Raw genomic sequence first — 22,574 nt, 5'->3', positions numbered from 1 at the left:
GATGGAGCCATGCTGCTTTGGCTGCCACTGACTGTGTTTTGCAGCGGGTTGGGCTAGATGATCCTAAGGGTCTACAACTCCCACCAAAGAAGAGGGGCAGACAAAATTGATGAATATATTGCATTAATGCAGTATTGTGACAGTGGGGTGTTTATTGGCGCCTCAGTTTCTTTAGGCCTAACTAACTTGCCTTCAGGAGGCAGGTGGTGCTGTGGGTTCAGAGCTTGCTGATCAGAAGGTCAGTGGTTCGAATCCCTGCGACGGGGTGAGCTCCCGTTGCTCGGCTAACCTAGCAGTTCGAAAAGCACATCAAAGTGCAAGTAGATAAATAGGTACTGCTCCGGCGGGAAGGTAAACGGCGTTTCCATGCGCTGATCTGCTTTGCCAGAAGCGGCTTAGTCATGCTGGCCACATGATCCGGAAGCTGTCTGCGGACAAACGGCGGCTCCCTCGGCCTTTAAAGCAAGATGAGCGCCGCAATCCCAGAGTCATCCGCAACCATAGATGTCAATTTACAGAAAATAAGGGACCAGCAGCTTCCTCACGACACACCCCTGAGGGGGAAAAGGGAGAGACGGAGACGCGGCAGCTCGTGCGCTCTCTCTCTCTTGCGGTGGAGGACCCCAACCCGCTGCTTCCCTCCCGAGCCGGGCGAACATGAAACCCGGGAAATTTAAAGGACATCATCAATAAGGGACAGCAGCGGGACACGGCACTGGGATAAGGGAGTTTCCCGCCAAATAAGGGACGGTTGACAGCTATGCTCCTCTCACAGGAGGGATCTGAGGGCTGTGGGCGCAGGGTTATTATTTAAAAATATTCCGAACCGGCCTTCATCATATTAGGCAAGGGATTCCCAAAGGTCATCTAGTCCAACCCCCTGCAATGCAGGAATTTTATTTAATTTTTTTCCCCCCAACGTGGGGCTCGAACCCACGCTGGCCGTGAGATTAAGAGTCTCTCCCACTACCGACATCGGGTGAAGCTGAATGTTGTAAGACGATTCAAGGCAGAGGAAGAGGAAGGACTTCATCATGCAGCACATGGTGAATCTGTGGAACTCGCTGCCACAAGAGGCAATAAAACAGAATCAGCAGCAAGGGATTGCAGAAACCCACACTGGGGCCGTGCGCTTATTAGGCTAAACCAAATGCTACTGTGCAATACTTGACAGCGCGTAGCTTGTGTGTGTTTTTCCATTGGCTATTCTGTTGTTAGTATTGTTTTAGAGATTATAAACGCCGTACTGAGTTGTCAACCATAGGACTTTGCTGTAATTGCGATGTTTGGCTTATTTTTCAATTGCTGCGTTGTTTGTGGTGTTATACAGATTGCAACGGGTGCAACTGATGATTTGTTCCTTATTCAGTGTGGTACGCTGGTTTGACATCAACTGATAGGAAGTGCCTACAGAGGGTGGTAAATACAGCACAAGATATTATGGGCTGTCCCGTGAGTCCGCTGGATGACATTGAGGGCCTCAGGAGTGTGAGGAAAATTCTCAGGGATGATTCACACCCTGGCCGGCACTTTCTTGATCTCTTGCCCTTGGGCAGAAGATATAGAACAGGGGTCAAGCAAACTTTTTCAGCAGGGGGCTGGCCCACTCTCCCTCAGACCTTGTGGGGGGCCGGACTATATTCTGAAGAAAAATAATGGACAAATTCCTATGCCCCACAAATAACCCAGAGATGCATTTTAAATAAAAGCACACATTCTAGTCATGTAAAAACACCAGACAGGTCCCACAAATAACCCAGAGATGCATTTTGAATAAAAGGACGCATTCTACTCATGTAAAAACACGCTGATTCCCAGACCATCCGCGGGCTGGATTTAGAAGGCGATTGGGCCGGATCCGGCCCCTGGGCCTTAGTTTGCCTACCCATGATATAGAAGCATGATTAGTCGCACCAACAGGGTAAAGAACAGCTTCTATCCGTGGACTGTTAGGCTGCTGAATGAAAAGATAACAACAGAGCAACTGACTTTCGGGTTTGGTGTGTGTGTGTCAGTAAACGAGGGGAATTAAGACTAAGAGAGCTGAGTTGGGGGTGCTCGTGTAATCTCACCGTATACAAGTTGTACAAGTGACGATAAAGTATTTCAATTCAGTTTCAATTACAATTTTACATGATTATGTTGTGTTTGTGACGGTCTATTATGTCTTATCATGTGGTTGTTATTTATTGTTTGTAAGCCACTTTGGGATTCAACTGAAATGCAATAAATCAAACCAAATCTTCATCTGGGTACATAGTGAATAATAATAATAATAATAATAATAATAATAATAATAATAATAATAATAATAATTTGTACCCCAGCCACTCTGGGCGGCTTCCACAGAAACCAAAAATTCACTAAAATATCACACATTAAAAACTTCCCTGAAGTCTTAAGATGTCTTCTGAATGTCAGGTAGTTATTTATCACTTTGACATCTGATGGGAGGGCGAACAACAGCGGGGGGGGGGGGCGGTTTGCAAATTGTTGGTTGATGTCTAACACTGCGATCAAGCCTACTGAATTCAATGGGATCTATCTACTCCCAGGTCAGTGGGATTAGGATTTGCGTTCATTTTATATCACCATAGGGACATAAAAGGAGCCTGCTGAATTAGGCCAATGGATCTGTTCAGCATCCTTTTCTCACAGCGGTCAGTCAAGATTCCTGTGAGAAACCTGTGGAACAATGAGGTGGGTTTCAGTTCTAATTTCAGAGACGGACAGCCCTTCAGATATTATTCCATTTATACCCTCAGGGTGGCATACTGGGTTCTCCCCATTTTATCCTCACAATAACTCTGAGAGGTGGGTCAAGAGTGAGAGACAGCGAGTGACATGCCGTAGACACACCATACGGATTCTCCTCGTCCTAATTTGTTTTGGGTTTTATAAGCCATTGTCGGCGCCATGAATTTGGCTCCACTTGCCTCATGCATTTAAAACACTATCATGCCTCTTTCAACAGTCATGAAGAACCCTGGGAACTGCAGTTTAAGGGGGCTGGGAGTTGTAGCTCTGTGAGGTCAACACACCTAACAAGCTAGTTACCAAGGTTTTCCATAGTCAAAACAAAAAAAATTCCTTCCAGTAGCACCTTAAAGACCAACTAAGTTAGTTCTTGGTATGAGCTTTCGTGTGCATGCACACTTCTTCAGATACACATGCACACGAAAAGCTCATGCATGCACACGAAAGCTCATACCAAGAACTAACTTAGTTGGTCTTTAAGGTGCTACTGGAAGGAATTTTTTTTGTTTTGACTATGGCAGACCAACACGGCTACCTATCTGTACAAGGTTTTCCATGACAGCTAAAGAGGTATAACAGGGCTTTAAAGACTTGACGTTTTCATCCCCAAAAAAGTTTTTGAGTTTCAATTGAAATGAGGCTGTGTTTTAATGTTGTATTTTAATCTTGTTTTTAAGTTGCATTTTAATCAATTTGTTTTTATATCGGGTGTTAGCCGCCCAGAGCCCGGTCTTGGCTGGGGAGGGCGGGGTATGAATAAAATTTGTTATTATTATTTATTATTAAATGTATGGTGTGTGCGCAACCCAAATCATAGATTCATAGGAAGGGACCCAGGGGTAATCTAGTCCAACCCTCTGCAATGCAGGAATCCGAACTCAAAGCATCCATGACAAGTGCCCATCCAACCTCTGCTTCAAAACCTCCAAGGAAAGAGAGTCCACAAGCTCCCAAGGGAGTCCATCCCACGGAAAGTTATTCTTGACCTTTAGCCAGAATCTCCTTTCTTGTAACTTGAAGCCGTTGGTTCAGGTCTTTCCTTCCACAGCAGGAGAAAACAAGCTTGTTCCCTCTTCCACATGACAGCCCTTGAGATATTTGAAGATGTCTTATCATATCTCCCCTCAGTCTCCTCTTTTCCAGGCAAAATATACCCAGCAACCATTCCTCACAAGGCCTTTGATCATCTTGGTCACCCTCCTCTGCACATGTTTCAGCTTGTCGACATCCTTCCTAAATTGTGGTGCCCAGAACTGGACACAGCATTCCAGGTGTGGTCTGACCAAGGCAGAATATTAATGGTACTATTACTTCTCTTCAGCTTGGCACTGCACTTCTGTCGATACAGCATTAGCTCTCTTTTTTATTTTTATTTTTGCTGCCGCAAATTGTTAGCCTGTGCAGTTCTCTCAAGACCAGAGCGATAACACTGCATTATCAGCTAGCATTTTGCGCTAGCTGGAAGCTTTCAAACCATTCTCAAGGGCAACCCTACATAAAAGTACATTCTAGTAATCTAGTCAGGAGATTACCAGGGCATGATAGGCTGCCTTTGTTAGGTCTGCCTTACGTCTGGATTTTCCAGAATTGACGTCTGGGGTGAATTTTGTGAAAGCCAGCGCTTCGCCTTGAATCTTAGGCAACTGAGAAACTGTTTTGGCTCCACAACTTGGGGGGGGGGGCGTTTACTAAAAAAAACTCAACAAGTTTCAGGGTGTTCTGGCTTTTACTTTTTGAAATATGGCAACCCTAGAGGAATGACAACTTTATCTTGTGAACCAGCTATAGCTATGAAAAAGACACTCCTTGATGCTGAAGTTGCTTGTGTCTCGGGCAACACATGTTTCAGACTACATACCTTTACTTTCAAGCGAAGGGCTATCCCCCCATCAGGAATTGGGAGCCCAACTCCTGGGTCACCAGTGCAGAGCGCCTCCATTTTGAAGGATTCAGTTGTGGTCTACTGAATCTCACCCAGCCATCAGCGCATTCAAGTACTGGTCTATGTTTTGTCAAAGCCTTGCTTGATTTCAGCAATTCGGAGACAAAAGAGCTGGCGTTATCCACAGGCTGGTGGCATCCAGCTCCAAAACCTCTGATGACCTCGCCACACAGCTTCATGCAGCTATTCAACAGCATGAGGGGCAAGATGGACGCTGGGTGAACCCCACAACTCAAGCACCATGGAGCTGAGCTGGCAGCAGAACCCCCCACCCATGCCAGCTTCTCATAATGATCCTGCAGGTAACGGCGACACACCGTATTTTTCGCTCTATAAGACGCACCAGACCACAAGACGCACCTAGTTTTTGGAGGAGGAAAACAAGAAAAAAAATATTCTGAATCTCAGAAGCCAGAACAGCAAGAGGGATTGCTGCGCAGTAAAAGTAGCAATCCCTCTTGCTGTTCTAGCTTCTGAGATAGCTGCGCAGCCTGCATTTGCTCCATAAGACGCACACACATTTCCCCTTACTTTTTAGGAGGGAAAAAGTGAGTCTTATAGAGCAAAAGATACCAATAGTATCGGAAGCCACTGAGAGATCAAGCACCAGTCCCTTTTGCAATACAAATCATCTGTCAGAGTGGCCGGGTTTATTTCAATTCCAATCTATGGTAGTAACCAAACTGAAATGGACCGAGATTATCTATTTCCTCGAAGATTGTCTGAAGTTAAACAGCCACCACCTTCTCAGGAACCGTGCCTACGGAGGGGATATTTGCACCAAGGAGGTAGTTGTCATTTTCTTCTGGGCCCAGGTGGGTTTTTAAAGAGTTGCCTCACTGCTGCCTCTTTACCGGCTGATAAAAGAGAAAGCCGTCCCATTCAGGCCCTGCTTATATGCTTCCTACAGGAATTTGGCAGGGATAAATGGACCTTCTTATACAGTCGTACCCTGGATCCCAAAAGCCTTGCGGGTCAAATGTTTTGGCTCCCGAACGCCACAAACCCAGAAGTGTTCCAGTTCGCAAACATTCTTTGGAACCCGAACGTCCGACACGGCTTCTGCAGCTTCCAATTGGCTACAGGAGCTTCCTGCAGCCAATCAGAAGCCGCACCTTGGTTTCTGAACGTTTTGGAAGTCGAACACACTTCCGGAACGGATTCCATTTGACTTCCAAGGTACGACTGTACCTCATAGAATTGTAGAGTTGAAAGGGAGTCCAACCCCGCTTTTCTTCACATCTTTCCCAAGTCCCTCCTTCTTGATGCATACATACACCCTAATGCACCCTGAATTTAATAATTTGTGATAGTTCTTCTTCTACTACTTCTTTTACAATTAGGGCATTAATAATTTAATAATTTGTGCTTTTTCTTCTTCTTCTACTTCTTTTACAATTAGGGCTTCCTGCCCCCTCCGCTGAAACAGGTAACAACAACAACAACAACAAAATTATAGTTTCTTTTATTGATTTATTTTTAGAAAAAAAAGTTTTAATGAGAAAAAAGACACTAGTTAAGGGTCTTGGAGATCAGAGCCATTACCACCTCAAGGAGATAATTCACCACCCCCCATTGCCTCTGGGACAGATTCAAGAACCGTTGAGTATCCCGCGGTTGGCATTTTGGTACCATGTACAGAATTCAGTGTCCTGAGAATTTCAGTTCCTGTTACGGGTTTTGAAAAAGGAAAGTTTCTAGTCCTCAAAGCTGTGACATGCTTGAAAGTGAACAGTGTTGCCGATATTTCAGAAACCAGAGCAGCAGTTTGGCAGGATTCCTTGTGGGAAGCGCTAAAGGACTCGGTGCAGGGCTTCACTCTCTACAAACCCCACCCCAAGTTATTCATTAGCAGAATGAATGATCAAATATAAGGCAGTGATACCCGTGCACATCCCATACAGGTTGCAAGATCCAGCTTTCCATGGCTCAGAATTTTGATATTATATATACACACTCGTGTGTGTACCTGTGCGTATATATAATTTAGCACAAAGCACATGCAGGGCCGAAGTGGAAACAAAGAATGGCCACATCTGAGTAGCGGAATATATGCTTTGCATGCAGAAGTTCCTGGGTACAATCTCAGGCATCTCCAGATAGGGAAAATAACATCCTCTTGTCAACTTTCCTGGCAAACAAACAACAATCAATGTTGATAGTACAGTGGTACCTCGGGTTGAGCACTTAATTCGTTCCGGAGGTCCGTTCTTAACCTGAAGCACCACTTTAGCTAATGGGGCCTCCTGCTGCCACCACACAATTTCTGTTCTCATCCTGAAGCAAAGTTCTTAACCTGAGGTAATATTTCTGAGTTAGCGGAGTCTGTAACCTGAAGCGTATGTAACCCGAGGTACCACTGTATTGAACCAGCAGTCTCACTTGGTATAAGGCAACTTCCTATGTATTCAGGGCCAGCCCTACCGTTAGACAGTGAGGCAGCAAATTTCGGGTGTAATGAAAAGCTAACAGGTTGTTATCAACGGACTTCATTACCGTTGGGGGCTTTTTACTGCCAAGGAGGAGGAAGAGAAGCATGGGGGATTTTCAGCCTCAAATTGCCAAAATAACTTGGCTGGTGGCCTTGGGTATTATGTACCTTTATTTGGGGGTGAGGGATTTGCCTGCTGCTTTGCCTCAGGCAGCACAATGTATTGGCCTGGCCTTGGAAGGACACCTATAAATGTGCCTTGCTTGCCCTTTTCTGGACCAAATAACAGTATTTTTTGCATTTATTTGGCACTCGTTCTTTCTTAGTATTCAGCATGACTCGCCTTCATCGCAAACACATCCACAAAAGCTACCGGCCTGAAAATTGTTTTACTAGCCTGGCAAGGGGAAGACTTTGGTCACCTTTCATAAAATTTGGCACTCCCCAAAATGCATCTTCTCAGTTATGGATCTTCACAATTTTGCCACCCCCCGCTCGGTGCCCTGTGCAGGGGAACCGCCTGCAATGCCCTAAAATTCAGGGGTCAACAAACTTTTTCAGCAGGGGGCCGGTCCACTGTCCCTCAGACCTTGTAGGGGGGCAAACTATAGGGGGGGGAATGAACAAATTCCTATGCCCCACAAATAACCCAGAGATGCATTTTAAATAAAAGGACACATTCTACTCATGTAAAAACACGCTCATTCCCGGACCTTCCGCCGGCCGGATTGAGAAGGCGATTGGGCCGCATCCGGCCCCCGGGCCTTAGTTTGCCTACCCCTGCCCTAAATCTTGAGACAGACAGCTCTGTTCCTCCCACTACGTTTTTATAAAGGGCTCTTAGCAGAAGTAAGGAGGGATTCTGGCAACCCACTTGTATACGCAGGTCATTGCATCCCAATTTATGGCTCATGGGGGACAGCATGTAGTTGGCCACTGTGAGAGAAGGATACGGAGGCAGATGGGTCATTGGTCTGATCCAGGAGGGATCTTTGTACGTTCCTAACTGGCTTCTTGCTCAGATCCACTATTTTGCATCTGGCTCTGGTCAGTGGACTTTGGGATCCTACCTCCTTTTTTAAAAGAGATCCCACGAGCCTCAAGTTTTCCCATCCCTGCATTAGCCAATACAGTCGTAACTTGGAAGTCAAATGGAATCCGTTCCGGAAGTCCGTTCGACTTCCAAATCGCAGCTTCTGATTGGCTGCAGGAAGCTCCTGCAGCCGATCGAAAGCCATGGACGTCCCATTGGACGTTCGGCTTCCCAAAATAGTTTGCAAACTTTGAACAGTCACTTCTGGGTTTTGATTGTTCGGGAGCCAAAACATTCGAGAACTAGGCTGTTTGAAAACTAAGGCACGACTGTATCTCACATTGGGTTTCTCAATGTTTCCTTCTTCGCAGCGTTATGTCTATTCTCTGTGCTTTGAAAAAAAGACGTAGCGGTCAATCCACATTTTGCACCAAGGAAAGCAAGACCTTGTGACCTGAGCAGACTCATACAAAGCAAAGGGCTTCACTGGTTTATTTTTGCGTCATTCATTTTTTTGCTGCTGCTAGCCATCGAAAGGAGTGAGGAGATCTGCCCTGGAAGTCCACTCTCTGATCAGAGGAAGTCCCGCCTCCTGGCGCTCTTCCAGCTTCCTGTCACTGCTGCTATCAGATTCCAAACATATGTTCACAGCTATAAAGACTAGTAACTTCCTTGTTTGTTTAAAGTATTGAATGTTGAGATTCCATACTTACACGGTGCAGAATATGCTCAAGTCTTGCCGTCCCGCCCCCCTCCAACAGTTCCTCACAGAATTACAGTGGTACCTCGGGTTAAGTACTTAATTCGTTCCGGAGGTCCGTTCTTAACCTGAAGCACCACTTTAGCTAATGGGGCCTCCCGCTGCCGCTGCGCGATTTCTGTTCTCATCCTGAAGCAAAGTTCCTAACCCGAGGTAATATTTTTGGGTTAGCGGAGTCTGTAACCTGAAGCGTATGTAACCTGAAGCGTATGTAACCCGAGGTACCACTGTACTGGCTTCTCAGTATTTGGATCAAAATGTGCCCCAAGATTTCTGAAGTCAAACTACACAGTAGAGACTTGTGTGTGTGTGTGTGTGTGTGTGTGTGTGTAGGGGTCTGGCTCTCGCAACGAATTGACATGGGAAAACAAGATCACTGCCAATTTCCCTGTCACAGCTACAGTCACTGGGAGGCTTAGGGCCACATCTGGCTCCCCTCTGCAGGCTCCTGGGTGAATTTGCACCCACCCTGCTCTGTGTAGTTACTGAAAGACAAAGGGGGACAGGCTCAGGGCAGTGCTTGCTGTCTCTTAATGCAACTCACCCTCCCTACAGACACCGTGTTGTTTCTTCAATGGCCTTTTAAAGTAGTTCTTTGGCTGCTGAGATAGGTCCGGGCTATAAAAGAGGTAGTGGTTTCTGGTAACTGGGCACAAAGGACAGAGGGATGGGGCACTGCGGAAGAAGAGAACAGATCCAAGCAATCCGGTATCCTCACAGCTCCCTCCCCTGACTAACTAGACCCCCTCCCCACACCTCCCAGGCAACTCGGGAGCAAAGCTTCCCACGTGATTTACCCTTCTCTAATCCTCTATCCCTGCCCACCCTCATTCCCTTCCGAATAATCCAGGAATTCCATCCCTCTAGCAAACTAAGACACTAAACCTAGTCCCTACCCCCCAAAAACAACCCTCAAGGGGTTCCTGGCTCGCAGCCCCCACATTCTAACCGCTACACCCCCGCTTCCCTCCCTTGGAGCTCAGGAGTCCCCTCCCTTTCCACTTCCTGCCGCCACAACTCCGCCTCTTCCTCCTCCTCCTCCCTCAGCGAATGAGGACGTTGATTTCGGTCACGTTGGCCTCCATGACGTTCTCGGCCGTGGTCTTCCCGTGCTGCTCCTTGAGGTGGCGCCGTATGGCGGGCTTGTGGGCGAAGCGGACGTCGCAGTAGGAGCAGCGGTACGGCCTCTCGCCGCTGTGGAGGTTCATGTGGTCGTGCAGCGTGGACTTCTGGGTGAAGCACTTGCCGCAGATGGTGCACGAGTGCGACTTGACGCCGCGGTGGACGTTCATGTGCCGGTTGAGGTTGCTGCTGTGGTTGAACTGCTTGCCGCAGCGGGGGCACATGAAGATGAAGTGGTGCGCCCGCATGTGGAAGACCAGCTTCTCCACCCCCTGGAACACCTCCTCGCACTTGGTGCAGCGGATTATCCGCGAGCCGCCGCCGCCTCCCCCCGGCGTCCCCGAACCGCCGCCTCTCCCTGCCGAAGGGAAGGTGGAGAAAGGCCGTCCGCTCAGTCCGGCCAACACCAGCCCCATCCCTCCGCCGCTGCTCTGGCATTCTGCTGCAACGGCCGCCGCCTCGCTGGTCTCCTCCAAGTAGCCTCCGCCGGGGATGATGAGAAGGCCTTCACCCTCAGCGTCCTCCGAGAGGCTGTAGGAAGCCTTCACCACCCCCTGCTGGGACTTCTCCGGGGTCGACTCTGGAGGGGAGCCCATGGCCTCCGCCACCGTCGAGTTGACCTGAGGTTCTTCCTGGTCTCCGGATGCGTCCTCGCTCCAGCCGGGTGGCGGAGAAGACTCTTTGCCCCAAGTTTGCTGGGGAGAAGGTTCTTTGCTCCAGCTCTGCTGCGGGGACATATCTTTGCTCCACGTGGTGCCGGCCTGCTGTTTCTTCTGCCGCTGCGCCACCTCCAGGGCGGACTCCACTTTCACGATGCAGATGTCGGAGACGGCGTCGTCGTCCCCGTAGTCGTCGTCCTGCTCCTCATCCTCGTCCTCCGCCTTCATCTCCAGGTCTTCCTCCATCGGGAACTCCAGCTTGATGGGCCGCGGCATGGACCTGCCAGCCACAAAGACACAAATTAGTGCAACGGTGGCAGAGAATCATCACGAGGAATCCCTTATACAGTCGTACCTTGGAAGTCAAACGGAATCTGTTCCGGAATTCCGTCCGACTTCCAAAACGTTCGGAAACCAAAGCGCGGTTTCTGATTGGCTGCAGGTAGCTCCCGCAGCCAATCAGAAGCTGTGGAAGCCCCGTCGGACGTTCAGCTTCCAAAAATAGCTCGCAAACCGGAACACTCACTTCCGGGTTTGCGGCATTCGGGAGCCAAAACCTTCGAGAACGAAGCTGTTCGAAAACCAAGGTACGACTGTTGACTGATCTAAGCCAGGGTGGGGAAACTCTGGCCCTTCAGATGTTGCTGGGACTATTAACTCTCATCAGGCACAGTTTGCCAGGCATGATACAGTCGGAGGGATTTGAGGCCAATGGTTCTGATTGGCTGCATTTCTCTTTTTAAAATAAATTTTTATCATGAATTCTCAACGTAACAGGAAAGAAGCAAGAATAAACAAGAGAATAAAGAATGAGAAGAATAAAAAACAAACACCAGGCCCTCTGTTGCAACTATATCTTAATCCTTATTCCACACACAGAAAAGTGAACCCTCCCACCTGGGATCTTACCCCTCTTCCTCCAGCCTCACACCCTGGGAGAACCTCCCTGCCCTGCCTTCACCTTCCACTAATTGGCTGCATTTCTCCAAGGTCTGGGGCAGAGGAAATTTCCCAGCACTACTTCTAGGTCAAGAAGTCAGGTCACTGAATGCAAAACCTACCACGCAGAAAACCTGTGCTCCACCACTGAGCTACCGACCATCTCCCATATCTATAGGTTGGAATTAGCGCACTGGGAAACTTGCCTGCTTACTACTGGCGATCCTGAGCAGGTGTTTGTTTAGTCAAAACAGATTAATTAGCTCAGATTAATTGAAAATTAAAGCAGAAGGTGTGCTTATTTCACTGGCTACCAGAAAATGGTGCTATTGCCTTACTTACCCAAAGCATTTCTTACTCCACATTTAAACAAATATTATCATTAAACCGCTTGCTTTGGTCACCTGTGGTGGGCAAGAAATCACCTCCAGGCAACCAGGCAGGGAACCTTCCCCAAAAGTCAGTTTTCTTTTTTATTTTATTTCTTCTTTCAGGAAGGAACTTGATTAAGGCGGGTAACATGAGCTCAAGTGGACCAATTATTCTTCTGGAGAATACAGATATTTTGGATTTAGAAGGTTTTAACAATACTTTTGGGTGGCATGCTTACTTGTGGTACGACAAGGTTAAAGCTCATAAAGCTTTCAAAACAAAAAAAATTCCTTCCAGTAGCACCTTAAAGACCAACTATGTTAGTTCTTGGTATGAGCTTTCGTGTGCATGCACACTTCTTCAGATACAAAGCTTTCAAAAATCATATTGTCAGGAAAGCATTGTACAATGTCTGGATCAAGTATAAGGATTTGTTGGAAAACAAAACTCCAAGGTGGCTGTCCCCAATGGAGGCAAAGGCCGTTAAAAAACTTAATATTGAATCTAAATGGCCAAAATATTGGGAGATTTTGGAACAAGAAGGGGATAAATTGAAATTGCAGAGTTATGAGAAATTGAAAGATAAAGTGCGAGACTGGCTCTATTACTACCAAATAGTGGAGACTTACAAGCTAGATAGGAAAATAGGTTTCCAGGTGGAAAAATCAAAATTGGAAACAGAATTGTTAGAACCCAAAACTAATAATTTGTCGAAAATGTATAATCTGCTGTTGGAATGGAATACACAGGATGAAACAGTTAAATCAGCTATGATCAAGTGGGTGCAAGACGTGGGTCATAACATTATGTTTGAGGACTGGGAACGGTTGTGGACCACCGGTATTAAATTTACGGCATGTAATGCCCTAAAAGAAAATATTATGAAAATGATTTACAGGTGGTACATGACCCCAGTCAAGCTTGCAAAAATTTACCACTTGCCTGATAATAAATGTTGGAAATGTAAAGAGAATGAAGGTACATTCTTTCACCTTTGGTGGACATGCCCAAGGATTAAGGTCTTCTGGGAAATGATTTATAATGAAATAAAAAAAGGTACTTAAATATACCTTTCTGAAGAAACCAGAGGCCTTTATCCTGGGTATGTTAGACCAATCGGTGTTAAAGAAGGACAGAACATTTTTTATGTATGCCACAACAGCAGCAAGAATACTTATCGCAAAGTATTGGAAGACACAAGAATTACCCACCGTGGAAGAATGGCAGATGAAGGTTATAGACTATATGGGACTGGCAGAAATGGCCGGCAGAATCCGTGACCAGGGAAAAGAAACGGCGGAAGAAGATTGGAAGAAATTTAAGGACTATCTTAAGAAACATTGCAAGATTATTGAATGTTTGAACGATGTTGACTTAGAAATTAAGGGGTTTCTAGCTGTAATGATTATGTAATTAAGAAAAGAAAGATTAAAAATTAAATCAGAAATTAGGGGAAGGATTTGCTGAATTGGCTTGATTAGAGATTGGAATACAGAGGGGAGGTATAAGGAGGTCGGGAAAGTAAGCTATACGACCATAAGGGAATGAAATTATACCTGTTTTTTGTTTTGTATGTATGTTTATCTTATTGTTATTTCTGTTTTCTTTTTGTTTCTCTTTTTTGGTTGTTTTTATGTTTTATAATTTTTTGAAAACTTCAATAAATATTCTTTTAAAAAAACAACAATTATTTTTGCAGACTTTTTGGGGGGTGGGGGGGGGTGGAAAGATCAGATGAAAGCAGATTCTTCAGCAAACCTCTTGCGTGAATGTTCTTTGCGGGACGAGGTGGAGCAGCCCACTACGCTGGGGGACTTGGACCTCCGGTGGCCTCCGTACTTCGCCGAGTCTTCCTTGAGGCTGATTTTGGGCTCGATGAACTGGGAGAGGGCATTCCGGCACTTCTCCACCACGTGCTCCATCTGCAGGTAGCTGGCGGCGGTCAGGTAGTTGACGATGTCTCTGACGGCAAACTCCAGGGCGCCGGTGTAGCAGGAGAGGAGCAGGTCGGCCACGATCTTGGCGCTGTGCATAAGGGAGACCTGGAGCTCAGAGGAAGGGTTGAGGAGGAACTGGTCCCTCAGGAAAGGGGAGCAGGCAGCCAGGATGACCTTGTGGCCCCGGAACTTGAGGCTGTCGGCCACGATGGTGACATCGCAGAAGCGCTCCTCCGAGCGGAGCTGGTTCATGTTGCGAAGGGTGGCCGCCTCGTGGCCGGGCAGCTGGAAGCGAAGAAGCTCGACGCCAGATGCCATCAGTCCTCACGGGAAGGAGAGGAGGGTCAGGCTGTGCGTGGAGAGGGACGGAAGACGCGGAAGAGGCAGGCCCAGGTGGGCAGGAGGCCGAGACACTGAAAACAAAGAGAGGAAAATGTGGTGCTGCAGTATTGAAGGATCAACAGCCTTTGGGCCGAGAGGCAATTAGGAACATTAGAAGAGCCCGCAGGATCAGGCCATTGGCCCTTACAGTCCAGCATCCTGTTCTCACAGTGGCTGAACAGATAATAATAATAATAATAATAATAATAATAATAATAATAATAATATTTATACCCTGCCCTCCCCAGCCAAGACCGGGCTCAGGGCGGCTAACAACCAATAATAAAAACCATTTGATTGAAATACAACTTAAAAAACAAGATTAAAATACAGTGGTACCTCGGGTTAAGTACTTAATTCGTTCCTGTTTGGGCAAAAGTCTGCTCCAGGCTACATCAGCCAAATGACAGCACTGGGTTTGAGATGCAGCAGACTCTGGGCCAGCTCAGCTCCTGCCAGTCCTGTAGGACACCCTGTTTTACGGCTTGCCGCGAGCAGCAGGTGGTTGGGAAGTTGGAAAATTTTACAACCTGGAAAAGCCAGTACAAAGGACCAAGATGCAGGCAGCTCTTCAGATAACCTGGGTCTCAAATCATTTAGAGCTTTAAAGGGAACCACCAGCACTTTCAACTGGGCCTGGAAAGACCAGTACAGAATTTGTGCTATATGCTCCCATCGACTGGCCTGCCAAGCAGCCAGGTGATGCTTGAATTTTCAAGCCGCCTTTAATAGCAGCCCCACACAGAGCACACGTAGTCTAATCTGGATGTAACCAGGGTGAAAGAGAATGAGGCCCGATCTGTTTTCTCCAGATAACGTCTCAGCGGACAAAAAAGGCAGTTCTGTATATGAAGATGTTCATCATTTTCTTTAACTTCCTCTTTTGAGATCAGTGCACCAGTACAGTAACACCCATTTATCTGGCCTCCCTTTCCAAATCTTAGTTCACACATTACACTGAAAAAGAGAGGCGCAGATGTAGGTCCGTCACCACTGTGATTTTGAAAACTTACGCTTACACTTCCATCTCATCTTTCAGCCCATAAGAGGCTGAACCGTGTGTTCAAAGAGAGTTCATTTGCTGGGAACCAGAAGCTGAGCTGGGCTTTCCAGCACATGAACGCATTGTGAAATAGATGCACGTGCAAGCAGAGAGATGCAATTAACTCCACAAATGTTGTTGTTGTTTTTAAAAAAATGCTGTTTGCTGCATTCAAGTTTTGCACAGAAAAAGCACGTGAGCGATTGGGGGGGTTTAGAGAGAAAGTGATTAAAATCTATACGGATCATTATGTGGGTGGGTGGTTGCGTTTCTCCAAAGCTAATGGGTTTCCGAGGCACCTGCAAGCAAACGCTGGAAAATCTCCTACACGCAACATGTGAAACGGCCTGCAAACCTACCTCTCCCCCCTCCCCAGCTCTCCCGTTCACACCCATCCAGTGTGGTGATGCGAGCTAAGGCGATTGAGGCGCACCAACACTGCTCCTTCCTTTGCACCCCGGTGGTGGTTTTTTTGGTTTTTGGCAAGGAATAAAGCTTCCCACGCTCCCGCGATAATACAGCGGTACCTCGGGTTAAGTACTTAATTCGTTCCGGAGCTCCGTACTTAACCTGAAACTGTTCTTAACCTGAAGCACCACTTTAGCTAATTGGGGGCGCCGCCGGAGCACGATTTCTGTTCTCATCCTGAAGCAAAGTTCTGAACCTGAAGCACTATTTCTGGGTTAGCGGAGTCTGCAACCTGAAGCGTCTGTAACCTGAAGCGTCTGTAACCCGAGGTACCACTGCACAAGCAGCACGTGCATTTTCTCCTATTTAAAATTTCCCCCCAAATGGAGAGAAAAAAGCGCCTTTCTGCAAGGATTTCGAAACGCCCACCGCCCGCTCTTTTCACACACCCCCTTTGCTAGCAAGCAAGTGCAAAGGAGCTCTTTCTTTTTCTCTTTTTTTCCCCCACCACCCGCCCCCTCCCCCCCTTTTTTTTGCAAGTCCTCCCCACTTCCCATTCACAGCCGGGAGCAGACAATACCATCCCCACCCTCCTCCTCCTCCTCTTTGGCTTACCCTCCTCTGCCCCCTTTTGCACGTTCCCTTCTTCCTCGCGAGCAAGCGGCAAAGAGGCCCCCTTGGCCCCCCCCACCCCACCTCTGAGTTTCCCAGCCCCCCTCCTTCCCCTGCCCCCTCCTCACCTTGCAGCCTTGCTCCCCCTCTCTTGGAGGAGAAGGGGTGGGCCCCGAATGGCCAAACAAGGAGGCAAGAGCCAGAGAAAGGAATTAAAGGGGCCTCCTTAAAGGGCCAGGCGGCCGGGGAAAGGGGAGGAATATTCGTCCTCCACATAGGGGAAGGGGAAAAAAAATAAAAAATTAAAAGCCAATGAGGGGCGGCGTGTTGCGGGAGGGGGAGAAGCGAAAGAAACTACTTGGCTGCACGGTGGGACAAGTTGCTAATCCCCTGCGCGGGCGCTTTAAGAGAAGGGAGGGGGGAATCCTCGCCCTCTTCCCCTTTAAGGCCCGTGGCGTCATAAACGCGCGACGCCGCGAAAGGAGCCTGGCGGGAGGAGCGAGGTTCCGGTCCCCCAGTCACCTTGGCAACCAATCCCCGCCCTCCTCTGGAAACAGGAGGCTTCGCGGCTTCCCGGGAGCGGCGCTTGAGCCACGTTGCCACCTCCTATAAGCCGCCTCGGGTGCCGCTCTTCGCCCGGACGGGCTTTCGTTATAGTATTCTATCGCTCAGGAACTTCCGATGATGTTTTGCTTTTATTTTAGGGTTTGAGCGGTTTCTCAAACCGCAGACATTATTATTATTATTAGTAGTAGTATTGAATAATAATAATAATAATAATAATAATAATAGCTTGCATTGCGACTATGGCAAAAAGAGACAAAATTTACAGCCTGCTACACGATAAAAGAAAATTTCATGAAAATGTTGCACAGGAGGTACATGACCCCCAGTAAATTAGCTAAGATCAGGGGTCAGCAAGTAAGTGGTTTATTGTGTGTTAAAAAGATAACAAAGGTAAACAACACAATGGAAAGGAAAAGTAGGATAGAAGAAGCTGCAATGAGGTGGTGAGAAATCACTGGTGAAAAAACATGGATATTGTTTGGATTATACACACACACACACACACAAAATATATATGTTAAAATATGGACTGGAATATATAACTCTAACTAATGAAAATCTACCAAAAAGCATTAAAAAAATAATGCTTGCTGTGTAACTAGTGAAAATCTAATAAAAAGCATTTTTTAAAAAAATAGTGATAGCTTGCATTGCATCAGTGAATTAAGGGCGAAGGAGTGGAAAGTCCCCTCAAATAATAGATTTTTTGATATGCCCAAGATGGAAATTTTTGAGACACTTGAGTTTTAACAGCACAGTACGCAAGATTCTCCAGAATGGATCTGTGTGCTGGAAAATTTTCTTTTGCACTCGAGAAAGATATTTGAACGTTGCTGCATTACTTTTTGTTGCAATTTAAAATAAATTCATGTTTTACCAATTTCATTACTTTTTTTCCTAACAAGGTGCCTGTTTCGGAAAATTGCAGTTAGCATTATTATTATTTTTTTAGTGGGGTGTAAGTAGTTAGCCTGGTCTAGGACACAAAATAGCCTGGCACCAGCACAGGGTGGTGAGGAGAGAGAATCCTACCAGTGATCATGGAATTGTAGAGTTGGAAGGGACCCCCAGGGTCATCTAGTCCAACCCCCTGCAATGCAACATGGGGCTCAAACCCACAACCCTGAGATTAAGAGTCTCATGCTCTACCAACTGAGCCATGTTAGCATCTTATCCAACCCCATGGCCAAATCAGGAAATCCTACAGCAACCCTGCTAGGTGTGGCCTTCCAGGCTCTGCTTACAAATCTCTAGTGGAAGAAGGTCCACCACCAGCCTGCTTCTCATTGTTGAACAGCCCATACTGTCAGGAAGTTTAGTTGAAATCCTTTTTCTTTTGATTTCAACCCATTGGTTTGGGCCCTCGCGCCAAGGGAACATAAAACAAATTTGCTCCATCGTTGTGCAACAGCCCTTCAGATATTTGAAGGTGACTTTCATATCGCCTGTTAATTGTCTCTTGTCCGGCCAAAGCAATGTCTGGCTCCTTCAGTCTCCCCCCTCTACTGGACATGTTGTCAGTTTGTCAGTCTCCTTAAACTGCAGTCCTTAGAAGTGGACAAACTGTTCCAAGTGCCTCAATATGTAACTATTCCCCGAAATGTCTATTTAGTAAGGAGGAGGAGTTTGGATTTGATATCCCACTTTATCACTACTCTAAGGAGTCTCAAAGCGGCTCACATTCTCCACTCTCCTCCTAGCCCAAGGTCACCCAGCAGCTGTACGTGGAGGAGCGGGGAATCGAACCCGGTTCACCAAATTACGAGTCTACCGCTCTTAACCACTAGAGTACACCACACTGGGGAAGTCTGGCTTCTTATGCTTGGTAAAGGTAAAGGTGTCGGAATCTCCATTCGGCCAAGACGATAAGGCCTCATCTTCCTCCGAGCTGAGCCTTTGAAATCGCCTCCGACGTGTTTAATGACCTGAGCCTTTGATAAGGCCTCAAGCACATTCTATCCAGCAGGGTTCCCAGCACAGAGAAGGTTGGGCTACATTGTAAAGAGTTTTATTTCTAAACTACACAGAACAGAAAAAACATCCTCTCTCTATGAAAGCAGAGAGCAACCAAACAAAGGAACAAAGGAAACAGGAAACCACTAACGTCACATCCCGTCTCCCTTTCCCGTGAGACTGCAAGGTCTCTGGAATGTAAACAGAGTCCTGCGACTCCACGCAGCTGCTCAGTGAGAAACAGAAACCAACAAAAGGGACCCATGACCATTAAGTCCAGTCGTGACCAACTCTGGGGTTGCGGCGCTCATCTCACTTTATTGGCCGAGGGAGCCGGCGTACAGCTTCCGGGTCATGTGGCCAGCAGGACTAAGCTGCTTCTGGCGAACCAGAGCAGCGCACGGAAACGTTTACCTTCTCGCCAGAGCGATACCTATTTATCTACTTGCACCTTGGGGCGTGCTTTCAAACTGCTAGGTTGGCAGGAGCTGGGACCGAGCAACGGGAGCTCACCCCGTCACAGGGATTCGAACCGCCGACCTTCCGATCGGCAAGTCCTAGACTCTGTGGTTTAACCCACAGCGCCACCAAATAGTGGCTGTGTGCACATTACACACCCCAAATAATCCATTACACACCCCTCACAGAGCTAGAATTCCCAGCACACTTAAACTACAGTTCCTTTAAATATACGGGGTGTGTTTAGGCAGTCATTGTGGGAAGGCTTACTGGCAACGACTCCTGAGCGACTCTCCAGTGGCATAGCATGGGGGGTTGCGGGGGGGGGGCCGGCCGCACCAGGCGCAACATCTGGGGGTTTGGGTTAGGGGGCGCAAATCCACGGGTTAGGGGGTGCAAATTTCTTGCCTTGCCCCGGGTGCTGACAACCCACGCTACGCCACTGCGACTCTCCCCTTCGCTAGGTCAAAGGTCTGATAGTCTTTCGCTTCCAAGTCAATTCCCCTGCCCGGTCTTTCAGGGTCAATTTCGGGGGAGTCCTTGCACAGGGCTTCTGCTGACAGGACTCATTTGTGGTATCCCACCCATCAGGGACATAGGAAACTGTCCATCTAGCTCAGCGTTGTCTACACTGAGCAGGAGACTCTCATTCCCCGGGTTGTGTGTTCGAGCCCCACGTTGCGCAAAAGATTCCTGAATTGCAAGGGGTTGGACTAGATGACCCTTGTGGTCCCTTCCAACTCTACAATTCTACGATTCTATGACTGGTAGCAGCTCTCCAGCTTTTCAGACAGGGAATATTCCCCAACCCTACTTGGAGATGGTAGGGCTTGAAACTGGGACCTTCTGAATGATGATCCGCCATTGAACTAGGGCACTTACCAGTAGTAGTAGTAGTAATAATAATAATAATAATAATAATAATAGTAATAATAATATATTTATACCCCGCCAATCTGGCTGGGTCCCCCCAGGCACTCTGGGCAGCTTCCAACAAAACACTAAAATACAATAACCTATTCAACATTAAAAGCTTCCCTAAACAGGGCTCCCTTTAGATGTCTTCTAAATGTTTGGTAGTTGTTTTTCTCTTTGACATCTGGTGGGAGGGTAGAGTGTCTTGTGGGTAAAACAGCTGGTACAAATTTGTCACATACCCCTTAAATGTATACATTATGCAGTCAGGAGCGCCGTTATGTTTTATGAGCTGTTCACATATTTTAGGAGCTCTTCTGCCCATTAATAAGCAGGAAATTATTTTTTGTGCCATTTGTCATGGGCCACAGCTCCTTGCTGGTTTGTGACCTGTTTCCAATTCTAATTAAAATGTAAAACAGCGGTATTGGATATCCCTGAATTGGTTGCAATAAGCCCTTGATGTCTTTCTTTCTTTCTTTCTTTCTTTCTTTCTTTCTTTCTTTCTTTCTTTCTTTCTTTCTTTCTTTCTTCCCCAATCAACACAGCTGAATTGTGAGCCTATCCGTCATTTATTTAGTTGTATCTTCATCTGAAGATCTCAGGGCATAAAAATGCAGAATAAAACCACAAAGTACACTTAAAATATGTCAACATCTCAAACTTTCGTTTTTGCCTAACTAGAATGGGAAGGGCCAATGGTTTTACCCGGGTGGGAAGATCTTGGACCTTTGAAAGATTAGATATGCTGGGAAGGCTGGGACAGAGCCTTGACCCCTGCCTTAGTAAACTGGCAAAAATAACACAGATTTACGGGAAATCAAAGTGGGGAGGGGGTTGTTTGCAGAGGGCATGTTTTGCCATCACAGCAGCACACCTCATGCCAGCTGCACAAGGCAAAAAGTGCCAAACTAGGCTGGCTTTAGTTACCAATAACGAAAGGAAAATTGGAGTAAATTGGAGGGGAAATTGGAGTAAATTGTTTTGTGGGGGGAGCGGAAGTACTGGCCACCATTTTAATACATATAGTTGAGTAGCACTGCTTCCACAATGGACTTCTTTCAGTTATGTGCTGCCCCCAAGGAAGGGGAATCTCAGGCCCACAGAGGCAAATGCGGCCCTCCAGACCCCTCTTTCTGGCCCTTGAGACACCCCTGCTTTGCCTCCTCCTTGAGTGGTTTCGCCAATCCAAATTGCATCCTTGAACTCTAGCAATGCCCATTGCTTGCCTGGACGGAGGACAGAGAGGGAAGTGTATAGAACCAAGCCAAAGTAAAATTTACATTCGTTGCTCCTCCCGGTTTTCCTTCTGGACCCACCACCGCTGTCCTCTCTCCTGCTGTCCCTCAGAAAGGTTGTCGGGTACCCACTCTGGAAGAATGGCAGATGAAGGTGATGGACTATATGGGATTGGCAGAAATGACTGGCAGAATCCGAGACCAGGGAGAAGAGTCGGCGGAAGAAGATTGGAAGAAATTCAAAGACTATTTACAGAAATATTGCAAAATCAATGAATGTTAGAATGATAGATAGACATTAAGTGGCCTCCAGCTGTAATGCTTAAGAGAATATGAAAAAAAGGTTTAGAAATAGGTAAAAATTTAATGGTAAGGATTTGCTGAACTAACAATCTGAATTGGAATACAAAAAAGGGAGGTATGAGGAGGTCCGGGAAATAAGTCAAAGGAAAATAAGTAATGGAAACTTTGAGTGTTTTTAATTATTTTTATTTTTGTATTTTTGGTAATTTTTTTTCTTTTTCTTTTTCATTGTATTACTATTGAAAATCTTAATAAATATTTTATAAAAAAACAGAAAGGTTGTCGGGAACGGAATTCAACCCTTGAGGTGAAAATATTATTCAGCCCTGTGCCTGTTTGCTAGTCCAACCTTGCCCACTAGGGTGTGATAACACAACATTTGGAATATCCCTGCAACAATCTGAAGAGAAACTGAGGGTCCTGGGCTGCATACATGCCGCACATCCCAACCCCAGCCCACCAATAATCCTGGGAACTGTAGTATAGCTACAGTTCCCTGCACCCTTAACAAGCTATAGGTCCTAGCAATCTTGGGAAGTGGGCTGTGCTTTAAAGGTATGGAGTGGGCTGCTTCTGCAGTTAACCCAGAACGCTTATTTACAGTGAGCATGAGAGGAGCCCTGGGCTGGATCAGGCCAATGGCCCATCTAGTCCGGCATCCTTTTCAACAGCATGCCTGTGGGAAACCTGCAAGCAGGTTTAAAACCCTCTTTTAAAACCACCCCAGTCACTGCATTCTGTGGC

General features: G+C 46.8%; 1 protein-coding gene and 1 long non-coding RNA gene across 4 annotated transcripts in view; both read right to left on the bottom strand.

Moving 5' to 3' along the window:
* Positions 1 to 6,148: 6,148 nt before the first annotated feature.
* LOC309365315 overlaps positions 6,149 to 22,574 on the bottom strand; it is a 141,392-nt gene continuing 124,966 nt past the window's right edge. For both annotated transcript variants that reach the window (XR_014165999.1, XR_014166000.1), the window contains exon 2: positions 6,149 to 8,991. This is a non-coding gene — a long non-coding RNA (uncharacterized lncRNA). The remainder of the gene's footprint in view (positions 8,992 to 22,574) is intronic.
* On the bottom strand, positions 9,003 to 16,859 carry ZBTB12 (zinc finger and BTB domain containing 12). Of its 2 annotated transcripts, none has more exons than XM_081902692.1 (3): positions 16,524 to 16,859; positions 13,774 to 14,365; positions 9,003 to 10,984 (listed from the first exon to the last, which is right to left on the bottom strand). In XM_081902692.1, the coding sequence occupies exons 2-3, from the start codon at positions 14,268 to 14,270 to the stop codon at positions 9,967 to 9,969; spliced, it is 1,515 nt and encodes a 504-aa protein (XP_081758818.1). In that variant the 5' UTR covers positions 14,271 to 14,365; positions 16,524 to 16,859; the 3' UTR covers positions 9,003 to 9,966. The 2 variants fall into 2 exon arrangements, with proteins under 2 accessions (XP_081758818.1, XP_081758819.1); XM_081902693.1 differs by lacking the exon at positions 16,524 to 16,859 and adding an exon at positions 16,399 to 16,472.

Source organism: Podarcis melisellensis (genome assembly GCF_964234715.1).
Source record: "Podarcis melisellensis genome assembly, chromosome: 2".
Classification (NCBI taxonomy): Eukaryota; Metazoa; Chordata; class Lepidosauria; order Squamata; family Lacertidae; genus Podarcis; species Podarcis melisellensis.
This window is presented reverse-complemented; position numbering and strand designations above follow the sequence as displayed.